The sequence below is a fragment of the Gossypium raimondii genome, chromosome 11 (assembly GCF_025698545.1).
Source record: "Gossypium raimondii isolate GPD5lz chromosome 11, ASM2569854v1, whole genome shotgun sequence".
Taxonomy (NCBI): Eukaryota; Viridiplantae; Streptophyta; class Magnoliopsida; order Malvales; family Malvaceae; genus Gossypium; species Gossypium raimondii.
In genome coordinates, this window is record NC_068575.1 from 4613500 (window position 1) to 4639155 (window position 25656).

At 31.5% G+C, this 25656-nt stretch overlaps 3 protein-coding genes across 3 annotated transcripts in view; 2 read left to right on the plus strand and 1 right to left on the minus strand.

Annotated features, from left to right (window-relative positions):
• The first annotated feature begins 365 nt into the window (after window positions 1-365).
• Window positions 366-25656, plus strand: part of LOC105761331 (probable leucine-rich repeat receptor-like serine/threonine-protein kinase At3g14840) — a 53068-nt gene continuing 27777 nt past the window's right edge. Inside the window, exons 1-2 of the mRNA XM_052624128.1 lie at window positions 366-603; window positions 689-790. The gene's annotated coding sequence lies outside the window, so the exon portion shown is untranslated. The remainder of the gene's footprint in view (window positions 604-688; window positions 791-25656) is intronic.
• On the plus strand, window positions 8245-16378 carry LOC105801333 (probable leucine-rich repeat receptor-like serine/threonine-protein kinase At3g14840). Its single transcript, XM_052624130.1, is given in 21 exon segments — window positions 8245-8316; window positions 8398-8469; window positions 11039-11110; window positions 11231-11302; window positions 11404-11478; window positions 11584-11655; window positions 11764-11844; window positions 11936-12007; window positions 12262-12330; window positions 12439-12504; window positions 12649-12711; window positions 12797-12820; window positions 12894-12940; window positions 13019-13395; window positions 13584-13782; window positions 14040-14171; window positions 14447-14565; window positions 14645-14855; window positions 14952-15185; window positions 15188-15426; window positions 15716-16378. Coding segments are annotated over 14 exon segments (2259 nt in total). The 5' UTR covers window positions 8245-8316; window positions 8398-8469; window positions 11039-11110; window positions 11231-11302; window positions 11404-11478; window positions 11584-11655; window positions 11764-11844; window position 11936; the 3' UTR covers window positions 16124-16378.
• Window positions 20349-20855, minus strand: LOC128034709 (uncharacterized). The gene has a single exon (XM_052623524.1). The coding sequence runs from the start codon at window positions 20853-20855 to the stop codon at window positions 20349-20351; it is 507 nt and encodes a 168-aa protein (XP_052479484.1).

The window sequence follows — 25656 nt, forward strand, 5'->3', positions numbered from 1 at the left end:
GTCGCTGGAATTAAATTATGCACTATAATTAATTAATTTTTAATTATTAAATTAGTCTTGGATCAGTCCATAATATTTCATTTAAAATGAAATTGTAAATAAAAATAAAAATATATTCCTATTTTAAAATTAATCTACTTAACAATAAATTTGGACCTCATTTCATTAAATACCGGTGCAACACTAAAGGTTTAATTTGCTGTAGTGAACCATCCCCATTTCATTAAATTCCGATGGGTAATATCCTTTGCAAAGTCGTACGAAAACACCCAATCACAGGACAATAATTGAACCTTTGTTTTAGTGTTCACTTTACGTCTCCTTTTTCATTTATTTTCCGTCGGCAGCCAAATCATTTTCATCTTGCTTTTCATTTTTCATCTAAAAGAAATTTCCAACTTCCTTTTAGAAATTCCTTTTCCCAACTTTCATATATAGTCAAATTCCAACTCTCATAGTCCAACATATTTATGAAAACCCAGTTTCGTATCAATCCAAAAATATATATATTCCTTTAATATGTTGTTTCTTCGACATGTTTTGGGGTCAATATTCATAGTTTGTTGCCTTACAACGCTTACAGATGGAGCTACAATGACGAAGGTAACTCATAATATTAAGCTTCCAACCTTAATTTGGTGAATTTTTCTAGTAAATTTCTCTTATTGGTTTTTTGTTACGGTGGAAGCTTTGAAAAGCATTGGTAAAACATTGGGGAAGACAGGGTGGGACTTTGGTATTGATCCATGCAGTCAACGCCATAGTTCACTATTTATCATGTCGTCCAAATGTAAGTATATATATATTTCTTAAAAAGAAAATTTATGCACCATTGTATTATGTACAAACTTGTTAGACTAGTTTATGGATTATATGGTTTTTTTAATCATATGATCTAAATTTATGAAGAGAGGCATATGCAATTCAAGTTTTAACAAATATGAGATGATATCAATTGAACGTACTCTATCACATATGTACATAATTATCATGTTTAAAATATGATATTATGCAGTCAATCTATTCTATACTAATAATAATTATTTACCAAAATTTTAGATGTTATATAAAGTTGGTAATTATGCACATCTAACAATTTTTGAAATACCTGTAATAATATTTGAGATTCAAATCATATTTGAATTTTTAAAATTTTAAATTAAAACTATAATGTATTATAAGTAGTGATATTTATATTGCGTAATTTCATTTATTAAAAATTATTTTAATTTAAAATACTATGAAAAAGTATAGTTTGAATATCGATAATGAACTGACAAATATCTAAACTAACTAAGAAAATCGTAATTACAAACATTAATGAATAGTTTATTAATGTAATTTCATTTCTTAAAACATCTTAACTAAATTTTATTATTTTATTTAACTAATTCTAATAAAATTTAAGATAAGAAGTTACAAAAAATAAATTAGTAAATAGTGTAGTTTTTATTTTATGGTTATTATTATAAAAAATATTATAAAAAATAATAAAACATAAAAATAGATTCTACGATAAACTTAATTGTTATAATAAAATATTATTATAGAATATAATTATTAAAAAGAAAGCAGACTGTATACATAAAAATTCTAAATAACGAAAATTGAAAACTTAATTAAAACATATGTGTTAATTCTAGATTGCTAGTTGAATGTTGTTATCTACGTTTTTCTGGTAAGGACTTTACTGAGTATTCAAGGAATCGAAGCCTTTTACTTTACTGTTTTTCTTTAATATCCATTTACTTTGTTGTTAAATAATATATATGTATATATATAAATGCCACGTGTTTTTAAATATATTTATAGTATTTTCAAATATATTTATAATTTAGTTAAATATATTATTTTGTTAATACTATTTATGATTAAAAATACGGAAAGTAATTATATTTATATTTATTATTAAATATTTTGAATTAAGTTTTAAAATGTATAAAATTTTATATAAATTACTCATATCATATATATATATATATATCAAATATATATACTAAAGTAAGATTTAGATATAAAAAGTATGTTTATAATTCAATTTTATGTTTATAATTTCATCTCTACGTATTTTTTATGGGGTTATTTATTGTTTAAAATTTATTTTAATTTTAACATTATCTTTAACTAAAATATTGCGTGAGAATAGAATTTGATGCTTTTGAATTGTAAGTAAACTTTTTTATTAATTTTTTAAAAGTTTCGTGTATATTTTACGATTTGTATCATTTTGATAAGATTTTTTAGCATAAATATTCTTTTAGTAGTTTAATTTGAAATTTACATATAATAATTGTTTAATTAAATGAGAATATTACTTTTTAATATTTCTTATGAAATAAAACATTCAATTTAAAATTTTAATCGAAAAAAGGCTTTTAATGGTTTTCTCTTTTAAAAGAAGCTTCACCTTTTTACCTTAAAATTTTTAACTTTATCATATCTAAACTTACCTATAACCTATAAGAGGATAATATGCTTCACCGCACTTGAGCCCAGATTTTTTTATTAGCAATAATGCCCATACAAATTAAGTTAAGATTTTATCAATAAATTTTAACCTCAATCTTGCTTCTAAATACATTTAGTTATACTTTTAAGCAATAGACACCCTACTAATGCTAATTTATCCAAAACACTTCAACCCAAGAATTTACTTAGACAACATCAAATTATTTTTACGTAATTAACTTGACCCTTGAAAAATAATAATTTATATACACTACTAAACGGTGCATATTATACAATTTTAATCAAGGTTAAAAAGATAATATCGTTACTTAAAAATTCTCAGTTTTTCATTATAGATTTTAGCACCCTAACGTAAACTTTGTTTTGTATCAGAGTGCTCAAGGCTCAAAATCTATCGGGTATATGTATATTAGGTTGGTGCCGGTCATCAGTGTCTCAAAACAAAAAAAATATTTTTAATTTGATAAAGTTGGTGCTGGCCATTAGTGTACCAAAAAAAAAATGAGACCTGAAAAAGGTGGTGTCGACCATCAGTGTTCCAAAACAAAAAAAAAATTTGAGAATTGAAAAAAAGTATTAGTGCCAGCCATCTATTGGTCAGAACACAAAAAAAAATTATTGTACTTTGGTGCCGGCCATTAGATGGCCAGGTCCCAAATTTTTGTTTTCAAATACTGGTTTTTGAGTATACCAGTATGATACGATTTTAAAAAAATTCCTTGATGCTGGCCATTGATATCCCAAAAAAAAAAAATTAAAGCCTAACACAATCATCAAGCAATCATAGGGTCAAAATACAATAGGGTGTCGGCCATTAAGTTCTCATAACTCAAATTTACTGTTTATTTCAAGTCATTTTAGTGAATATTTTTGAACCAGATTCATTTTTATAAATATTGTTTTTTTGGGTTAAATGGATAAAATAACCTCACTTTGTGGTGATTATGGCTTGCTAGGAGTAAGCTTGATTTCTAGGAAATGATTGACTTGTTCGCAAGTCTTTTAAGACTTTTAATGTATTCAAATAATGAATTAATAATATTTTAAAATAGATGAATGGAATTATATTATAAATTAAATATTAAATTTAGATATATTAAAGGTATCAAAACTAAACTTAACCAAAGCATGGGTGAGTAAAAATATATACAAAAATATTAAATAAGAAAATGGCACTTGACAAAATTTGAATTTTTTACGGTATTATATAATTTTATAATATATCAAATATTAACTTATATTTTAAATAATAATAAAATCTTTAATTCCTCAAATGTATGTTTGTTACAGTGTTTTGTTGCTACTGCCTGACATGTTAATGGCACCAGATTAAAATGTGATAACTTAAAATATTCAGATATATAATATATAAAATTTTCATTTGAATTGGGTACTGAAAAACTTTTAGGGTGCTGGCAGCACCAAATTTTAAATAAAGTAAATTGCTTTATAATCCATCCTTATTTATTATTTTCTTTTATTCCTTGCAATACCAAAAATAGAAAGGCCTCTATGAACTAATCCAAAAGGTTTTTTTATCAAAAGTATTTTTGTAAAAACTGTTTTTAACTGAAAATAAATTTTATTTATTTTTCAAAAATAATTTTTATTCAAATAATGTCTAACATATTAACTATATTTATAGTAATTTTTGAAAGATTTTATAATTATAGTTCTATACTGTCTCTGTAAATATAATAAAATTATAATTATTCTAGATAAAAAGAGAAATAAGAGAGAATTTTTTCGATAATTATAATTATCCTTAATAAAATTTGATCGGGGTTATGAGGACATTTAATTTTTTTTTAAAAAGATAGATAAAAAAGAGAAATAAGAGAGAAATTCGATTGATGGAATATTTAAGAAACCGAATGTGGTTCACAGAATGTACCAAATTGCTAAATTATTGACACCTGTCCTTATCTAGGATTAGTCTTCCTGCTATAAAGCTGTCAGCTCATTGTTTGGGGCTTTTTATTATAAATACAGAATTAAATTTTACTAATTTTTATATAATATTTATTTTTATATATAATCTCACCCAAATTTTATAATGTTATTTGAACTAAAATTTGATTTTTTATAAAATTAATAAATTTAAAATTTTATAACTCAACAAATAAAATCTTTTGTTTAAAATTAATGGTAAATGATTTGATCTTTTAATTCATTTCATGCAAATTTTATTTAACAATTTGCCAACACAATCAAGTGTTCCAAATTGAAAACATCTAATCACATAAATTTGGGATGCAACAATCAACCTTTTTCATATTCTATCATCTCTAAGAAATTTCAAACTCTCATAGTTCAATGTATTTACGAAAACTCAATCTTTATTATTTAAGAAAATTAAAATTTAAAATCCAGCCAGATATCAGTAGTGCTAAAAGTCAGCTTTGGAGGCAGCATTTATTTGAAAGGCAATAGAGATCAATTCTTTTAAAAATGCCTCTTTTCGAAATCAGTAAGTTTAAAAGATTAAGAAAATATCTAATTTTAAGATTAATTATATGCATGACTTGATTTCTATAATCTTCAACATTTTGTTCCTCTACGTTTTAATCCTATGCCATCAATTTGTTCAACCACATAAAAAGAAATAGTTGTTTTAGTCTCTTTAAAAAAATAGAAATCGGGTCATTTTATAATTAATCTTGATGTTAGGTTATTTTCATAATTTTTAAATTTACAAGATTAGATTACTAAAAAACCTTTAAAAATTAATGTGGTACTATCGGATCGCCCCATATTTTTTTTTTGTATTTTTTTCGTTTGATGTATTTTTAAAAATAAGAATATTTTCTTTAAAAAATTGGCTGGTGCCGCCTAACACACCAGTGAAATCTATTAAAAAGATAATTTTTTTCACCATGAATACTCATATTTTTCATAGGTATTTTGAAAAATACATGCTACTGACGCCCTCAAATTTTTTTAAAATCAATGATTGGGTAATAATGAGGGGTGGTGGTGTCGATGTGTGAGGCAATACCAACAGCTACTATAATAGCTCTATCTGTTTGTCAATATTTTACCTATTATAGAGAGGTGATTTGTTATATATCTATACCAACATGCTTGATGTATGAACTAATACATATACCTATAATAGTATATGTATATTAGCTCTATCTATCTGCCAATATTTTGCCCATTATATAGAGACGATTGTTATATATACCTATAATAACATGTTATAGAAATATAATTGCTATAAATCTATAAAAGAATTCATATATTGAATTTCAATAAAAGAAAAGAAAGTGAAAATTATATGAAAAAAGAAAGAAAGTGAAAATCAAATTAAAAAAATTTTAAAAAAAACTATTGTAGGTGCATGCACTATTACTTTAATGTATATTTTATTTTACATTTTATATATGATTATTTATGAAGTTCAATGGATCAGTATGAGTTATTACATTGAATTAATTAATTTATCATAAGTTATTAAATTCAAGTAATCAATTAAGTGTATGATGTTTCAAATTTATAGTAGAATATTTAATTAGAAAACTCAATAATTTATTGAATTGACTCGTTAAAGATTATTTTCATTTAATAACATATGATTAAAATTTTAGAGATTTTTCATTTGAAATTTAAATATTTTATTAAAATAATAAAATTATAATTAATAGGCTTGCTAATATGATATAGTTATAATTTTACTTAAATTTTAGACAATATATAGTTATAAAGAAATAATTTAATAAAATTGTACTTAATAACTATGGATGTTACTGTTACAAGTAAAAATTATTATAAATGATTAAAATATAATATAAAAATCAAATTTATTTACTGATTGCTATAAGGAAATGCTATTATAACGGTTATTATAGAAAAAGTTAGACTATATATATGATATGTATTAATAATTAATACATATACTCAACAAACAACATCCCATGCAAGATATTTTTTAACTTGTCATTATGATAAAGTATCATTTGAATGGTCATGCAAAAACATTGAGTCTCTTTTTCTTTTATTCTCCACAGGCAGCCACACATTTTCGTCATGCTTTTTCTTTCTTCATCTCAAGAAATTTCCAACTTTCATTTATTTGTCTTTCATCTCAAAGTAATTTGCAATTTCGGAGCAAAAATATAGGAAACTTCCAACTTTCTTTTATTTTCAATCATCTCAAAGAAAATTCCAACTCTCATAATCCAATATATTTATGAAACCCAATCTTTCAACCCATTTTTTGTTCATTCATATCAAGCCAAAAAAAAAAAAACCCTCTTGAATCCACTCCAAAAACATTCCAATATGTTGTTTCTTCGACTTTTTTTTGGGTCAATATTCATAGTTTGTTGCCTTACAACGCTTTCAAACGAAGCTTCACTTCCAAATGCTGAAGGTAATCCATAATATTAAGCTTCAAAGCTTAATTTGGTTAATTAATTCTTTTAGTAAATTCCACACTTTCATTTTTGTTGTTACAGTGGAAGCTTTGGAAAGTATTGGTAGAACATTAGGGAAGACAAACTGGAACTTTACTGGAACATGCATTCAAGGCAATGGTCGGTTGGACCAACCTTCACCCGAGTTTAATGAATCTTATGTTGATAATGTTATATGCGATTGTTCCTTCAACAACTATACTACCTGTCATGTCATTCACATATAAGTATAAACATATACATATTATTTTATAATGAAAATTTTATCTCCCTTGAGTTACGTCTAAACTTGTTAGATTTTATTTATGAATTATATATGATTTAATAAGCATTTAATCTAAAATTTATTATTAAAAAGTGAAGAGTATTTTAACTTTGAATATGAGATGATGCCTCAGACTTCATATTATATATATGTTAAATTATTTGACAAATGAAGATATTAATCAACTTAAATATAAGATTACAGGAAGTTTAATTTTATACTTTATTAATTTGTTTAATAAAAGTTGTGGATGATGCACAGAGAGCGTTTAACATCACTCCACTTTCCAGCCGACATGCATGTACGTCCAACCCACAAGATATGATCCGAATCTTAGAAAACAATGGTATTACATAAGATATAAAGGCATATATGGACTCTTCTTATTATATTTACAAATTTTAATTAAAAATAATATATAAAAACATGTTTCCATTTAAATTTAACTATAAAATTCTGGATAAATATTTTCTTTTTGAAATTTAAATTTACATATTATAATTGTTTAACTTCTAATTGGTGCATACAAGTACCTATTAACTAAACAAATATAATGAAGCTTGTATCTCTTTCCAATAGTTTAATGTTATTTTAATAGTTTCATATAATCTATTCTCTTATCTAAATTGGATTCAAATTTTATTTAATTTCTAATTAATTTAATATTATATCATTTAGAAATAAGTATGTTATTTTTAAAACTTAAAAGTACTATATAAAATTTATTTTTCAAAACATACCATTAAATTATTGATTTTTATTTACTTGAAAAATATATTTTAGAAACATTTATGGCAGAAACTTTGAAAATTTTCCAAACAAGGCTCAAAAGTTATAAAACAAAATCCATTTTCTTAAAATAAAATCTAAAATTTAAAAATTAAAATTAATATAGATCAAATCAAATTGAGTTATCATGATTAAAAAGAAATAATCGAACCAAATTTAACTTTGTCCTAAATTTCAGTGTATAAAATTACAAAAAAAAAAAACAATTTAGTGGGTTTAATAATAAATGACATCCTTAAGTAATTGGAAAAATTATAGGGTAAATTTTAAATAGAAAAGAAACTAACTTGGTTTTTCTATCAGACTACTCAAGGGACAGGGCCTTTCGGGTACTCTCCCACTAAACTTGACAAGTCTCCCTTTTCTGCAAGAATTGTAAGCAATGAATTAACTTTGCATCAATTAATTACCTAAATATCTACTAATTAATTTGTTGTTTTAAATCTATTGTTACAGTGACCTAACTCGAAACTATCTTAATGGCACTATTCCTCCAGGGTGGGGTTCTTCTACGCGACTCATTAAGATGTATGTTTATTTCCTTCTCCTTTATGTATGTCTTTCGTGGTGGTATGAATTATAACAATTACTTTAATGCAGAAAATACAGATCATTAAATTCAACACATGTTAAGAAATTAAAGTAGAGATTTAGAGACATACCATTTGAAGAGGATGAAGTCACATGATTGAAGCTTTAAATTTCTCAATCTCTATTTCCTCAATCAATCATAAAATGTTATTGGAGGTAGAGTTAATTACAAAGCACGGGCACTATCCTACCACCATACAACAAGCAATGAATTTCTCACCGCCTGATGGTAGCAAGGGCATCAACTCACCTATTCTCATCTCTACAAACATACACCATCTTAACATTTGAAATACCGATAATACATTGGTCAATAATCAAGTCTTTATTATTTTAGAGAGTCAAAGTTTAATTTTATATTTATTAATTTAAATTTTTATAAATTTTAATGGTTTCTAAATGAAAAAAAAATTATTTTAGGGGATCGGGTACTTGCCAGCCCCTTTAGCTACCTCTGAGCTCGTTACTTTTTGTGAATATTTTTTTATAGTTTAGTTTGTTTTCTTTTAATGCGATTCAAACATACTGAAAAATACAGTAAAGTCTAGATTCTATAAAATTTCATTATTCACTAATCTTTCAATTCTTTCCCTAGAGAACCTTCTATGCTAGAAGAGTGAAGAGTGTTCGTTAATTAAACCAATTTTGAACCAATATTTGAATGCAAGGTTACTTAATCTTGTGCAAATGCACGGTTCAAAGAAATTTTATATAAGCTATCGTATAAAACACAAAAACCAACTATTATTGAATTAAACATCAGACTTAATCTTTCACAACCAAAAAGTAATTGAAACTAAAATTCTAGAAATCCAAAGTACATACAAAGTGTAAGGAATAGATGTCAACAACTATCACTTCCACCTTGGGATATAAATGAATTTCTCACTTTCATTCAATTTATTGGTTGTAAGGAATCCCCAAATTAGATTGGGGATATGAGTAATGTCTCTAAAATCAATCCTTCTTAACATGTCTTAATGTTTTGTCACAGAAATATTACTTGACAATAAATTTCCCATCATAACTCTGGTACCTTTTCCACATCCACTTACCTTCTTTAGCGGACAGTTATTTCCTTTAGTACATTTATCTTTCTTTTTTTCTTCGTAGCTCCATAAGTTGCAACTAGAGTTAAATGTTGTTCATTCCACCGCATTCTCACTTATTCCTAAACGTACTTACTAGTCATCTCATTCAAGTTCCGCTGCTCACTAATGATGTTATAATAAATCTTGAATGGAGAAAACTGAGGAAGTGAATTAAGGATGAAAAGCACCAAAAAGAATCTATCCACATTCACCCTTAAAAGTTTTAAGTTTTGCAATTTTTTCATTCATGTCCAATATATGTTGTTGAATTCCTTTATGACAATCATGTTGTTGAATTCAGCCATCAAAAGGCCAATAAGAGACTTATTAGCATGTTTAAAATGCAACTCTACGGATTTTAGAAAATTCGAGATTATGTCAATTTAAGGAACAGAAATCTTGATATTCACAACAATAGTCATTCTCATAAACATAATACTAAGTCTGTTCGACCTTATCCGGGCTTTTGAATATTCCACCAGCTCCTCTGCAATTCTATAGTAACTTTCGGAACTTTCTCGCTTAATAAAGCCATGTCAAGATCTAGTATATCAGACGAAAGTTGAACCCTTTAATACCATTATAAGAAATTCAATCCATTAAAAATCATCATTCCAGATGCAAGAGAATCTAAGGTAATAGGAACTGTATAATCCTCGCTTAATGATATCACCTAAGTTTTCCTTTGGGTAAACTCCAAAATATCAAGTATTCACTCATTATATGTATTGGTATTACATTTAAGCCTAACATTTTGCGCTACCTACATGTTACCTATAAATATTCATTACACAAAAAATAGAAAGAAATACAATTAATGGTAAGTGACTACCCTTTTAAGCTAGTACGATTCTCCATTTTAAAACCAAAATCAAGACTACTATATATTTAATCTTTTATGTAATTTACGACGATAATAGTTAACAATTTAGGTCAGTTTCACAATGATCTAAATTATTGAATTTCATTAAAATAAATTAACTATAATATTCACTATCTTATTTTAAAATTATATATTTCTAAAATATAAGTATTAAGTCGAAAATATTAAAGCATTTTAATTATAATAAATTTCTTTGACTACCATGCATATGTAAAACAATAACTCAATGGCAAATATAACATAAATCCCATTGAGAACTTTATATATAATTTCATATGCATAAAGGAGCGAATAAGATAATGAATATATATAATGTTTCTAAATGCGAAAGATTTATTGTATTTCAGTTCCCTTCTAGGAAATCGATTAACTGGTTCAATCCCAGAAGAGCTAGCAAATCTCAGAAATCTCACCAGCTTGTGAGTTAGATTATAGCAACTTCGAATGTATATATATGAATGATATTTTTTTTCATTTTTTAATAAACGTCTAATGGATAATTAATTTTATTTATTGAAAAAACATTGCGTAGAGTCCTTGAGAACAATGGTCTTTCAGGAACTTTGCCTGCAGCGCTGAGGGATCTACCCAAAATTGAGAAATTGTAAGAGAGACCCTTCCTTTTTTAAAAGAAAAAAAATTTCTAGATGAAATGCATTTCATTATATATATGTAGTATTTTTATCATGTAAATGATTTAAGATCTATTTACTGGTTTTTTCAGACATCTTGGTTCCAACTATTTTACTGGGACAATACCTGAAACCTTTGCTAGTCTGACTTCATTGAAGGAATTGTAAGCAATTCTATTTTCTAGTGTTCCTTTTAATACATATCATTCGTATTTTTCAATATATTTTATATGATATAGTTTTGATAATTTTGTATTCTCAACAGTCGGATTAGTGACAACAATTTTACAGGACAAATTCCTGACTTCATATTCCGAAATTGGACAAATCTTGAAAAGATGTGAGAATTTAATTTAACATTTTCTTTATATACTTTAAGTTTTTTAATTCATTAGAATTTTGTTTTATCAATCAATTAAATGAATCTATCATTTTGTAATGACAGATATATTGAGGGAAGTGGTTTGAGTGGACCAATTCCATCCATTAATGCTACTTTACTTAACTTAACATACATGTAAGCTATAATAATCTTAAAAGATGGTGACAATATTCGTTATATAAAAATAAAGACAATTTAAATTCTTATTTATGTTTGTATATGGTTCTTGATATTGTTGTACAGAATAATTAGTGACTTGAATGGAGCTGAAACAAATTTTACACAACCACTCATCAATGCCAGTTTGCCTAAATTGAAAAGACTGTAAGCATAAATCTGAAATAAGGCAAAGATATGAGATATTAAGGAGTTCCAAAAACAAAAACAATGGAATTATTTTGTGATTGAATTACAGGATGATGAGGAGTTGCAATCTCATTGGAGAGATACCTGCTTCTTTTGGGAGATTTACATCCATAAAGATATTGTAAGTAATTACACACTTTCTTTTCTAATACTAAAATACCCGGTTTTTGAGAGGTTCAAGTTCAGTCTGATGGTAGAAATAGAATTTCAAAATTTGCAACCTCCTTCTTTCATTTCTAACTTGTATTAGGACATAATTACTTGTGAATTTTGATGCATCTATCTTATTTGTACTTTTGATTATTCAAGAGTTAGATTGAAATATTTTATAAGATGACGTCTGGTTTAATATCATTTTTATAAATTTTCTTGTAGAGATCTCAGCTTTAATAGACTCACTGGAGAAATTCCAAATCAGCTTTCTGGCCTTAATTTCGATAATTTGTAAGGATATGGTTTTTAGTTGTAGTGTAAACTACATTTTCTTTTATTTATATACTCATTTGGGTCAAATGGAAATAAAAAAACAACTTGATGATTTCTTTTCATGAGGTTCTTAAATGGAAACAATTTTACTGGATCAGTCCCTCAATGGGTACAGAAAACAAACGAAAAAGTGTAAGATTCACTTCTTATTTAATTTTGAATACTAATCTCAGCTTTAATAGACTTGTTGCCGATATCAAGCTTTTAATAGAGATATTTATGAGTATACCTGCAGACTTTTAATGAAAATAATATTCTAAACTATTCTATTTGCAGGGATCTTTCATACAACAACTTCAATGACACAGGTGAATCAAGCTGTCAAATAAGCAAAACCGTGTAAAGTTTCTCATCTAACTCCATTAGTGGATCTTTGTTGTAAATGGTTGTATATATATAATTGTGGTTCATTGTGGATCTGCAGGAGCATTGCAAGACTCAATAACACGTAAGTTTTAAGATAACAATAATCATTAAACAAAGTCTATGTCTTTCATCTAACTTTATAGTTGTTTTATCAGGGGAATTGTTCCATGTTTGACAAGCCAAATTACCTGCTCATCAGAACGTAAGTATTTATATTTGATGCACTAATAATATAACTCAATTATTTTATTCAAACTGTTGTTGATTGTTATTTCCTCAGCTTTGCACTTTGTCCATATAAACTGTGGAGGGAGAGAAATAACTGTTAATGACACCACTTATGAAGCCGATTTTGATGGAGCCGGGCCTTCGACATTTTACCAAAGTACCAACTGGGCATTTAGCAGCACCGGAATTTTTCTAAGCGATGACCGCCCTAACGACATCTTAGTTTTGGACAATAGACAAGTTTCTGTTGATGGCGATGAAAAACAACTCTACGAAAGTGCAAGGCTTGCGCCTAGCTCTTTGACGTACTATGCATTTTGTCTCGCCAATGCAACTTACTTAGTAAACCTCCATTTCGCTGAGATTCAGTTCACTAATGATCGAAATTATAGCAGCTTGGGGAGACGCATATTTGATGTTTACATTCAGGTATATTTTTAGTATCATTCTTGTTACCACTAAGTTCCATAGGTTAGAATTTGGTTTAGCTTAATTGGTTTACATGTTATCCTGATTTGGATGAGTGTTGGATTTTCGATATAAATATACACAAATGTTGCTTTACAACATGTGCTTGCACGGAAAGTAAGGTTAAATGGAACGGATAATAATTGCAGGGAGAGCGGGTGCTGAAGGATTTCAATATTAAAGAAAAAACAGGAGGGGCAGGCATACCAACAGTAGAACCATTCAATGCAAATGTAACCGATGGCACTTTAGAGATTCGTTTCCAATGGACCGGAAAAGGGACAACTTCTATACCCGAGAGAGGCATTTACGGCCCTCTAATATCAGCAATATCCATTTTTGATCCTAGTAGGTTTTCAATTCATTTCTCTTATCATTCCCAGTTAATTGCAGAAGAAGATACTAGGATTCGGACCTCGCATCGTCTCTTAGAAGTGGTTTTATATATTAACTGGACTAAGCCTCAAGATCGGCTGATAGACAGATCTCTAGGCCATATATCTGTTCTTTCGTTTGTTGATACGTCACATCTAATATATTATGCTTTCGACTAAGATGTTCATGTCATCGTTGCAACTTACTTATATATAATGTTGTTGAACCAGAATATAAACCTGGTAGTATCTCAGTAGCTGCAGTGGTCGGTATTGTGGCCGGAGTAGTGTTTGCTGCTTTACTGATTTTAGGCATCCTTTGGTGGAATGGCTGTTTAAGACGGAAGAGTACATTGGAACAAGGTATTTAGACGGAATATCATTATACTCTGTTTCATACAACAGTTGCACCGTCTTTATTCTGCGGTTTTCAGTTCTTTTTTCTATTGATACTCATCAAAATTGATCCTAATATCATATGTTATGCGACTGAAAACACGTTTGTGATCGCAATTTAAACCCAGTCATTCCTTTTTTTCACGATTTTGGCACAAAATAGTGAACATATGTAGTGTCGATAAGTCCAATTCAAATGATATTATAAATCTTTCTTATAATAGGTTTAACATGTTCCACAGATCTAAAAGGTATAGAGTTGCAGACAACTTCCTTTACCTTAAGGCAAATTAAAGCTGCTACAAACGATTTTCATGCTTCTAATAAAATTGGAGAAGGTGGTTTTGGTCCCGTCTACAAGGTAATCATGTGCAACACTTTTTGCAGGTAAATTGTTCATAATGGAACCTGGTAATCATGTTTTTTTTTTTCAAACGCAGGGCACTCTGGCAGAAGGCACGATGGTTGCTGTTAAGCAGCTATCAGCTCGATCGAAGCAAGGAAACCGTGAGTTTGTGACTGAGATTGGCATGATTTCAGCTCTACAACACCCTCATCTTGTAAAGTTGTATGGATGTTGCATTGAAGGAAACCAACTGATGCTTATATACGAGTACCTGGAAAACAACAGCCTTGCTCGTGCATTATTTGGTACAAACCTCATCCAATGTCTACCTGTTCTAACATGAATGAGAAGTATGTGAATACATATAACTGAGCTACTCTTTTTATTTTGACAATGAAAAGGGCCACAAGAATCTCAGTCGATATTAGACTGGCCAACAAGAAAGAAGATCTGCATTGGTATAGCAAGAGGATTAGCTTACCTCCATGAAGAATCAAGGTTGAAGATTGTGCATAGAGACATCAAGGCCACCAATGTGTTGCTTGATAAGAATCTAAACCCTAAAATATCCGACTTTGGTTTGGCTAAGCTTGATGAAGAAGATAATACCCACATTAGCACCCGAATTGCAGGAACTTAGTAAGTCTCTTTTCAGATTCATTCTCACTATTGATTGATGTTAACCTATAAAAAGCTGTATTTAATTGACGATGTTAAATTTCCAGTGGCTATATGGCTCCTGAGTATGCATTGCATGGCCATTTGACAGAGAAAGCGGATGTTTATAGTTTTGGGATAGTGGCTCTTGAAATTGTTAGTGGGAGGTGCAACACTAGAATCCGCCCAAAGCAAGAACCTTTCATTCTCCTTGAATGGGTAAATTAAGTTCTCACTATTTCTTCCATTATGCATCTTCATACTATGTTGCTATGTTGCTATGTTGTTCCCACTCTTATTTTTCTAAAGTATTTGTTTCCAACACGTGTTCAACATATTCATTTCCGTATTCAACACACATATGCATCAAATGTCAAGAACATATTACATATGCCAGACACGACTACCTTATACACATGACACAGAAAGCTTATGCATTAGTGAGTTTGAGCGTCATATTTTATGAAATGAAACTGAATGTGGCAATTAAATTTTGTGTTTTTTCTAGGCTCTTGTTTTGAAGGAGAATGGGAACTTGTTGGAATTTGTCGATACAAGGATTGGCTCGGATTGCGACAAAAACGAGGTGATGATAATGATAAATGTTGCTCTATTATGCACAAATCCCACTGCTTCAGCTAGACCTCCAATGTCTTCAGTGGTGAGCATGCTTGAAGGCAAGGCCGAAGTTCAGGAATACTGCACAGATTCAATGTCCTATTCAAGTCGTCAAAAGAATGTTGAAACTATGAAAAAGCTGCATAGGAAACTTGAAGATGATGATGATGTAGATATTAGCCAGACAAAGAGTATGTTAGGTGATGCGCCATGGACCACTTCTTCAACATCTGCTGCTGATCTCTATCCTGTTAGTTTGACTTCTGGGTATTGGCAGAATAGAGATTCCACAAACTAGAAACAATTTTCTATCACCATTTTGCTGCTGGAATAAGTTCATAGAGAATCAGACAACGTATAATTCCCCTCCCCCTCCCAGAAGTTTAGTACTCCTTTGAACCCAAGGCTTAATTAGCCCTTTTGTCCAATAAATTTGACGGTGGAATTTTGATATTTGTATACCTCTTTTCTCTCATTATCAAACTACAATAACCACCATTGACTTAGTCACAACAATAATGTTGAGTTTTCAATTAATAACAAGGATCAAAATAAAGTTTTTGTGTTTGAAAGATGAAAAACAGAAGCAAAAACAGATGCTGGATGATGGAGAGCAAAGATAACTTCATTACATTAATAATTGTTGGTGCAACAATAGAATCAAGCAGACTCAGCAAGTATCTTGTCGAGCAAGCCTCGAAACTTGCTGAGCAAACAAACAATTTCGAGTTAAAGAAAGAAGAAAATAAGCTAGGGAAATTTGAGAGAATATTGATGAACAAAACTGATTTGATTCATACATAAAACAATGGCTTGAAGCCAGTACATAACTCAAGCATAAGGCTTGTCAAAATCAACAAGTAATTACCTACCTCCACTAATTACATAGAAACTTGAAATCTTAGCTTGTAAACTTATACAAAAGTGTGTTTACAGCTCATACATAAGCTAATTACATCAATCAGAAAGCTAACTTAGTTAGAAATGAACTAACACTCATTTCATCAACTAAATATAACAAAATGAACAAAATGAGCTTGCATCAATGACCCTTGCATCTGTTCGACTTTGCTTGGTCTTCATGGCCTATATGGAATCGAGTGTTGGCTTCATGCTGACCAACTTCAACACTCCTCCTTGGTTAGCATGGTGCAAACACCTAATTTTCTTCTTAAATGCTCAAACCTTGTGACATTAAGGGCTTTAGTCAAAATGTCTGCAAGCTGGTCCTCTGAATTGCAGTGAATTAGCTTCACTTCCTGAGCTTGCTCCATTTCTCGAACAACATATAGCTTAATGCTAAAATGCTTTGTTCTTCCATGGAACACAGGATTTTTGGCAATTGCAACAGTAGATTGATTGTCACAGAAGATCTCTGTTGCTTCCCTTTGATCCATATTCAAATCAGCCAGGATTTTCCTAAGCCAAATGGCTTGGTTGACAGCACTTGCTGCTGCCACATACTCTGCTTCAGCGATGGATTGTGCCACCGGACTTTGCTTCTTGAACTCCAGCAGAACATAGTGAACCAAGGTTGAAAGCATACCACGAGGTGCTTTTCATGTCATCTATCGATCCAGCCAGTCACTATCAGTGTACCCAACTAGATTTAGATTTCCTTTCTGCTCTGTACCTTAAGCCATAGTCCAAAGTGCCTTTGACATATCTGGAGCACTCTCTTGGCGCCTGAAAATGCTTCTCATTGCAACAATGCAAGAACCTTGAGAGCAATCCTACAGCATACATTATGTCTGGTCTAGTGGCAGTCAAGTATAGCAAACAACCAACTAGACTCCTGTAGGTAGTTTCACATACCTTCTCAAAATTTCCTTGGCTCGATAGTTTTTCTCCAACAGCAACAGGTGTTTTAGTTGGTTTCTTTGTTTTGCATAGAGAACTTGGTCGAATCTTTGTGGCAAAGCTCTTCTGACTTAAAAATATCCCATTCTGTGCTTGAGTCACCTCCATTCCAAGAAAATAGGACATCTCCCCAAGATCAGACATTTCAAACACCTCTTGCATCTTGGTCTTGAAATTAACCAGCACTGCTCGATCTCCTCCTGTCACCAGCAGGTCATCAACATATAGGGACACAATGAGTTGTGTTTCTGTCCCTTGCTTCTTGACATACAGTGTTGGCTCACTCTTGCTTCGATTGAATCCCAGATCAGTCAAGTAGCCATCGATTCTGCTGTACCAGGCCCTTGGAGCCTGTTTTAAGCCATATAGGGCCTTCTTCAATTTGTAGACCATATGCTCTCTCCCAGCTATTTCAAACCCTTGTGGTTGTTCAACATAGATGTCTTCATCTAAAAAACCATTCAGAAAGGCTGATTTCACATCGAGTTGATGAATTTTCCATTCGAGCTGGGCTGCTAAGGCAATCAGCAGTCTGATGGTGTCGAGCCTGGCCACTGGTGCAAAGGTCTCCAGGTAGTCCAAGCCATACCTCTGACTGAACCCCTTGACAACCAACCTTGCTTTCAGTTTGTTCAAGGTACCATCAGCATTTTGCTTGGCTTTGTACACCCATTTCACCCCAATCACCTTCCTTTTGACTGGCCTTTCAACCAATTCCCAGGTCTGGTTCTTCTCAATCATGCTGATCTCCTCACCATTGCCTGCTTCCACTCTTGCTGAGCTTCAGCCTCTTCAAAGTTACTTGGTTCAGCTATGGCTATATGAGCCCTTTCATAAATCTCAGTCATTGATCTTGTTCCTCTGACTGGTTCATCATCAATGTCCATTTCAGGAACACTTTGTTCGCTCAGCTTGGTTTGCTGTAAGTTCTTCAGAAACTTCCTCGAGTTCATGCCTTTCCGGTTCCAACATGACCTTTCATCAAATACCACATCCACCTTCGACACTTTGTTTGTTGAAGGATCCAAGATCCTATAGCCTTTCTTAATCTCTTGTAGCCCACCGAAGACCGTGTCGAGCCCTTTCGGACAATTTGTCCCTTTTAACAGCGGTACATGTGTGTAACATATGCATCCAAAGACCTTCAGATGAGCCGTTGATGGCTTGAAGCCAAACCAGCCTCGAATGGAGTCTTCGATCCAAAGCCTTGGTTGGAAGTCTATTTTGAATGTATGTTGCGATGTTAATCGCTTCGCTTATAGTGCTTTAGGCGATTCTTCGAATCATTAAGCACCGCCATATTCATTAAGCTCCTATTCTTCCTTTCACTTACACCATTACATTGAGGTGTATAAGTGTTGGTAAGTGGTGTTTGATGCCTGCCTTATCACAGAAGGCTTGGAACTGAGCTGAGGTGTACTCAGTCCCATTATCAGACCTTATGGTCTTCAGCTTGCAGCCTGTTTCTGTCTCAGCAGCAGTTTTAAACTTCCAAAACACAGTGGCCACTTCTGATTTCTGTTTTAAGAAGTAAAGCCAGCAATATCTAGAGAAATCATCAACAAACAGTATGAAGTACCTGTTTCCACTTAGTGACTCAGTCCTCATAGGGCCACACACATCAGTGTGCACCAGTTGGAGTTTTTCAGAGGCTCTCCAGGCTTGATTCATGGGAAATGGCAATCTGGCCTGTTTTCCTAGCTGACACACTTCACACACATCATCATGGTCCACTGAGTTGATGAAGTTTTCAGCCAGGTCTTCTCTGACCATTCGGGCCATCGATCTGAAGTTGGCATGTCCCAGCCTTTGATGCCACAACTTAGATTCATCTGATGTGGCTGTGTAGGCAATGTCTGACTTCTTTGTCCAGTCAACCACAAAGCTCTTATCAGCCATAGGGACTGCCATCAGTTTGGATCCACTTGGATCACTGATTTGGCACTGCTTGTCCTTGAACACCACAGAGTAACCTTTCTCCAGCAATTGAGCTATGCTGAGTAGGTTTCTGTCAATTTCAGGCACCAGGAGCACATTTGAGATCATTTTGGCACCTGTGGGAGTGCATATCAGCACATCACCTTTGCCTTCAGCTTGAATAAAGTGCCCATTACCAATTTTGACTTTGGTTCTACAGTTTCTGTCTAAAGACTTGAAGATTGCAGCATCAGGTGTCATGTGATTGGTGCATCCACTGTCTAGGAGCCAACCAGATGAGAGCCTTTCCTGAGCAGCTGAGCATGACACAGCAAAGACTTGCTCCTCTTGGTCACTGTCCTCCTTAGCTACTCGAGCCTCAGCTTTCATCTGTTGAGACTGGTTCTGTCTTGTTTTGGTCTTGCTCTTGCAAACTCTCTCAACATGACCCTTCTTCTTACAATGCTGACACACAGCATCTGGATTGAACCAGCATTTTTCTTCTGGATGACCAGCCCTTCTGCAGTGCTTGCAAGTTTGACCTTCTCTTCTCGCAGCATCATTCTTTGGCTTGTCTCTCCAGGCCTTCTTGCCTTTGTAGGCAGTATTTGTCCTTGCTTGAAAGGCACCTTCTTGATGCTCTTCCAGTCTACTTGCTCTCCTCTGCTCTTGAGCATATAGAGCATTGATCAACTCGGTCGGAAATGGTGGATGATCCTTGAGTCCTCGAGAGATGAGATTTTGCCTCATACCTCTCGGCGAGTTGCTATTACTTTCTCCACTATCCTAGCTTCATTAAACCGCTCTCCAAGGAGCCTGATGCTATTAACCACAGCCATAATCCTGTCAGAATATTGCTTGACAGTTTCTTCTTCTTTCATCTTTAAATTCTCAAAATCTCTCCTCAAATTCGATGAATCTTTCCTTGTCCTCTCTGTCCCTTGAAACTCTTCTTGCAACTTATCCCAGGCCTGTTTTGGTGATTCACAGGCCATAATCCTTGTGAAAATCACATCTGACACTGAGTTCTGAATGCAAGACATGGCCTTGTGCCTCTTGGTCCTCTCATCAGCATGCTGCCTGATCTGAGCCACTGTTGGATTGCCTCTAAGTGGTTCCGGTTCAACATCTGAGTTGACCACCTCCCACAGATCATAAGCCTGCAGGTAAGTCTTCATTTTGACCACCCATATGTGATAGCCTTCTCCATTGAATACTTGAGGTGCAGCTGGTGAAAAGCTTGATGAAGCCATGGATTTGTATAACAGGTCCCTTAAGAAATAAGCTCTAGATACCAATTGTTGGTGCAACAATAGAATCAAGCAGACTCAGCAAGTATCTTGTCGAGCAAGCCTCGAAACTTGCTGAGCAAACAAACAATTTCGAGTTAAAGAAAGAAGAAAATAAGCTAGGGAAATTTGAGAGAATATTGATGAACAAAACTGATTTGATTCATACATAAAACAATGGCTTGAAGCCAGTACATAACTCAAGCATAAGGCTTGTCAAAATCAACAAGTAATTACCTACCTCCACTAATTACATAGAAACTTGAAATCTTAGCTTGTAAACTTATACAAAAGTGTGTTTACAGCTCATACATAAGCTAATTACATCAATCAGAAAGCTAACTTAGTTAGAAATGAACTAACACTCATTTCATCAACTAAATATAACAAAATGAACAAAATGAGCTTGCATCAGCAGCCCTTGCATCTGTTCCAGCTTTGCTTGGTCTTCATGGCCTGTATGGAATCGAGTGTTGGCTTCATGCTGACCAACTTCAACAATAATTAACAAACCTAGACATAAGTAGTTTAAATTACATTGGTAAAAAACAAAGCTTGCTTGTGCAAGTGTCCAAGCTGTTAAATCAGCTTAATGACAACCTAAATGACTACTGAAAACAACTAAGTACATGATTAAACTTTAGCTGAACAAAAAATGATTACAACCAACTTGCAAAAGAGAGAGTCAACTAATACAAAAGCTTTTCAACCGAGTTACACCATGGACATGCATGCAGCTAATGAAATGCTTGGTTACTTGCATGTTACAGCTGTGTTGCAATGCTTGGTATCCTGCATACTGCTGCTGTGTTGCCACCTTTTAACAAATAATTATTCTATTTTGATCTTGTTATCTTTTTTTAATTTCCTTATGTTATTTTTCATTTCAAATTTAATGTCATTTTTTAAAATTTCTTTTTCTTTATGGTTTCATGAGTTATGTAACTCTATAAATAGTTACCTAGATCTCAATAAACTCATTCACTTTTTCATTACTCCAATACATTTTACTGGTGAACAGAGCCTAAAAAGCTCAAAGGAGCTTTTTTTTTTTTTCCTTTTTTCTTTTCCCTCGTTACGCTATAAACAATATCACAGTTGGTCAAGTTAATCCTCTAACCCAACTACCCATCAAGCTGGTGAGTAGCCATAATTTCTCCCTTTGGAAGGCCCCAGCATCAATGTTTATGCATGGTCATAACCTTTATGGTCATCTAGATGGCACTATACCTGAACCCACCTGTATTATCCCATAAAACACCAATACCATGAAAACCTAGCACATATATCTTGGTTTCGTCAAGATCAATTGATTGAAAATGTCATTCTGACATGTGTTGATCCTATTATTGCTACCATAATTGTTGCTGCCACTAATACAAAGATTGTATGGGATGCTTTTCATACATATGCTAACAAGTCTCAAATAAGAAATTTTAGACTACGTGATTGTTTAGCTCGACTGACCAAAGAAACTCTTCCTATAACATATTATCTTCATTAAGTCCACTCTGTTCGAACTAAGAACAAAGATGAATGAAACAAGTAGTTTCTTGAGCTTGAAGGCTCGATACTTGCTGTGCAAACAAAAACAAAATCGGCCTTGAAGAACTAAAGAAAGCAAAGAATTAAGAGAGCATTAGATGAAGAATTCAGATGAATTTTCATTAAAATTGAAAGAATGCTTAATGCCAGTACATATACCAGACACAAGCTGGTAAAAAATAAGCAAATGTCGCCGAAACATTTACCTAACTTCACTAAACTACATTGAAACGTGTTAAACATAACTTGTACACTTTGCAAAGCTGATTTATCAGCTCAGGCTTCACCTAATTACATCAAATATGTTACCTACTTAGTTCAAATCTGACTAAGGGCTAGTTTGGATGAGCAGTGTGTTTACCTCCGGTGAGGTTAAAAACAGCGGTGGCGGTGAGATTAGTTACTGTAGCGGTGAGATTGGAAACTGTAGCGGTGAGATTAGAAACAATTGTGGAGTGTGTGTTTGGATTCAAACGCAGCTGTAGCGGTGATGTGAGAATAAAAAATGACTATTAAAGACATCATATTAGAATTCATATATTTTTAAATTATTTTACTTTTTTAAAATTATTAAAATATGTGAATTTATAAATTCATTTAATAAAATATTAAAATGCATCTTTCAATATTTTAATGAGTTATATAATTAATTTAATATTCAAAACAAATTATATAATTAATTTAAATTATTTATTAGATAAAATGATAATTATTTTTAATTTTTATAGTTAAATATTTTTATAACAATGATAAATATTATTTTCACAAATAGTAACATTATATTTGGATAAAATTTTGAAGTATCTAAACGGATGATTTTTAATAAAAAATATAATAACATAAGACATAATAAGTTTCATTATTACTAGAAATTAGGTTATGATACAAAATATTTTTACAAATATGGATTCATTAAACTAGTTGCAATGGTTTCTCTTAACATTGTGATTTCAAGGTCACTTTCTCTGTGAGAAGAACTCGATTCACCTCTGTCAAACTGGCTTGAAGAGACTTGCATGTCGGGTATATTCTAAAATTCTCGAAAATTCTCATCATTTGACCAAGCATGTCTTTGAATGTAATTATGCAAAACCATTGTTGCAATAACTATTAAAACTTGCTTGTTGAATGAATAACTTAGAATATCTCTTAATATTGGTCTTTTTTTTTTCACACTCCAAATGTTCGATCAATCACAGAGCATAACGAAGAATGGGCATGATTAAAGATTTTTTTTCCAAATACTTGATGATTACCTCGACGAAAATCAGGTAAATGATATCGTTCTCCCTATATAGACCTAGAAAACCTGCCATTTGTGGATATCCTGAATCCACAATTAATATTTTCCTACAAAAAAGTAAAACATAATATCAAATTTAAAAATAATTTTAATATTTTAATATTTTTTATGTAAAAAGTAATTAAAAATTAAAGTTCAACCTGGTGAAGGGTGTGGAAACTTCAACTCTTATTTTCTAAGTGCTTGCAAAAAAATTCTACTATCATGTGTTATTCCTTCCCAACCAAGAAATGCAAAAATAAAGCACATGTTGAAGTCACAAACTGCTATAATATTTTGAGTTGGTTCATATTTCCGTCCGATATAAGGTATTTGACAAGAAGGCGAAATGCATACTTTTATGTGTGTTCCATCTATGACCCCAATACAATCCTTTAAAATAAATACAAGTAATAAGATAAAAGTTAGAAATAATTTATATTTTAAAAATATAAAGATTGTGTAAATATTACCTTAAAGTGAGGCCAATATTTTGTAACATGTCGAATATGGTTCGGTACTTCCTCGAATTGACCTTCAGTGGGTTTAATTGTGTCTATTCCCGTTCGAGCAAATATATGCAACATATCAGTAAAAATTAGACTAACAATTTCCCTAGATCGTTGAAATCGCTCTGTTGCATTTGAATTTGATTCTCTATTTCCAAGAATGTATAATGATAATGCTAACTTCTCCATCGCCGATACTTTCCCATTCTTTAATCCATAATTTGTTTGCAAATCATGCAACAAGATGTGAAATATATCTTTTGGCATCCTAAAACTATTCATGCAACGATCATCATGCCCATTTAATACTTCGTCCACCCACATTTGACCTGTATAATTTGAATCCATACGCGGTTGCATTGTAACACCCCAAACCCTATTCGACGCCGGAATAGGGTACGAGACATTACTAGAACACATACACTTGTATACGTATTTAAACTGAGTTACAAGATTTTATCCGAATTTAAACTTTTTAAATTACTAACGTGCTTTTATAATTCTTTATAACATATCATTGAAATATTATATTCATAATAAATAGAGCCTACGATAGTCGATACTTACTCATGTAATTCAATGCTTCATTTCCATTTCATTCAATTCGCAATTTCTCTGTTCACAATTCAAATCAATTTCTCAATCCATTATACTTCTCAGTACCACAATAGTTGTTTTAATTCAAATCATATCACTAGCAATGGAAGTTTCCATTTAATTCACATATAATCCAATATCATTTAGTTTAGTACTAATACGCATTTACCATCGAACTCAACGTTCATCAATCATGATCGAGCATATGACCCATTCACACACAAGTCATTCATATATATATATATATATATATATTCCATTCCATACTATTCCATGTCATACCATTCCATTCCATTCCATTTTATCAAGCATTCATATTTATAAGCAATTATACGCAATTCATTCATATATTTTAATGTCCTCCTCCTCCTCTCCATTCCACATCCTTGATACATATAACACACTTAAATGGCATTATACATAATTTCACTATTCACTTATATTTAAATTCAAAACTATCTAGTCGAGTTACAGTCACTAAATTATTTTTATCCAGAGCTACGAAGCTCAAAATTAAGTTCCGTAAATTTTCCCCGAAACTAGACTCATGTATCTTCTTACCATAAAATTTTCAGAATTTTTGGTTCAGCCAATTAGTACAGTTTATTCTCTAAAGGTTCCTCTGTTTCACTGCTTGACATTTCTGACCTTTCTTCACTAAAAATGAATTATCTCACTGTACAGAATTTGAATGATAATTTCGTTTATTTCATTTGAAAATAGACTCATCAAGGATTCTAAGCATATAAATTATAACTCATAATTATTCTTTTATAATTTTTAGTGATTTTACAAAGTCAGAACAGGGGATTTCAAAATCATTCCGACCCTG

Excerpts from the sequence above, each read along its gene's own strand:
- LOC128034709 (XM_052623524.1), bottom strand. The coding sequence starts at position 20,855 with ATGGCTTCATCAAGCTTTTCACCAGCTGCACCTCAAGTATTCAATGGA.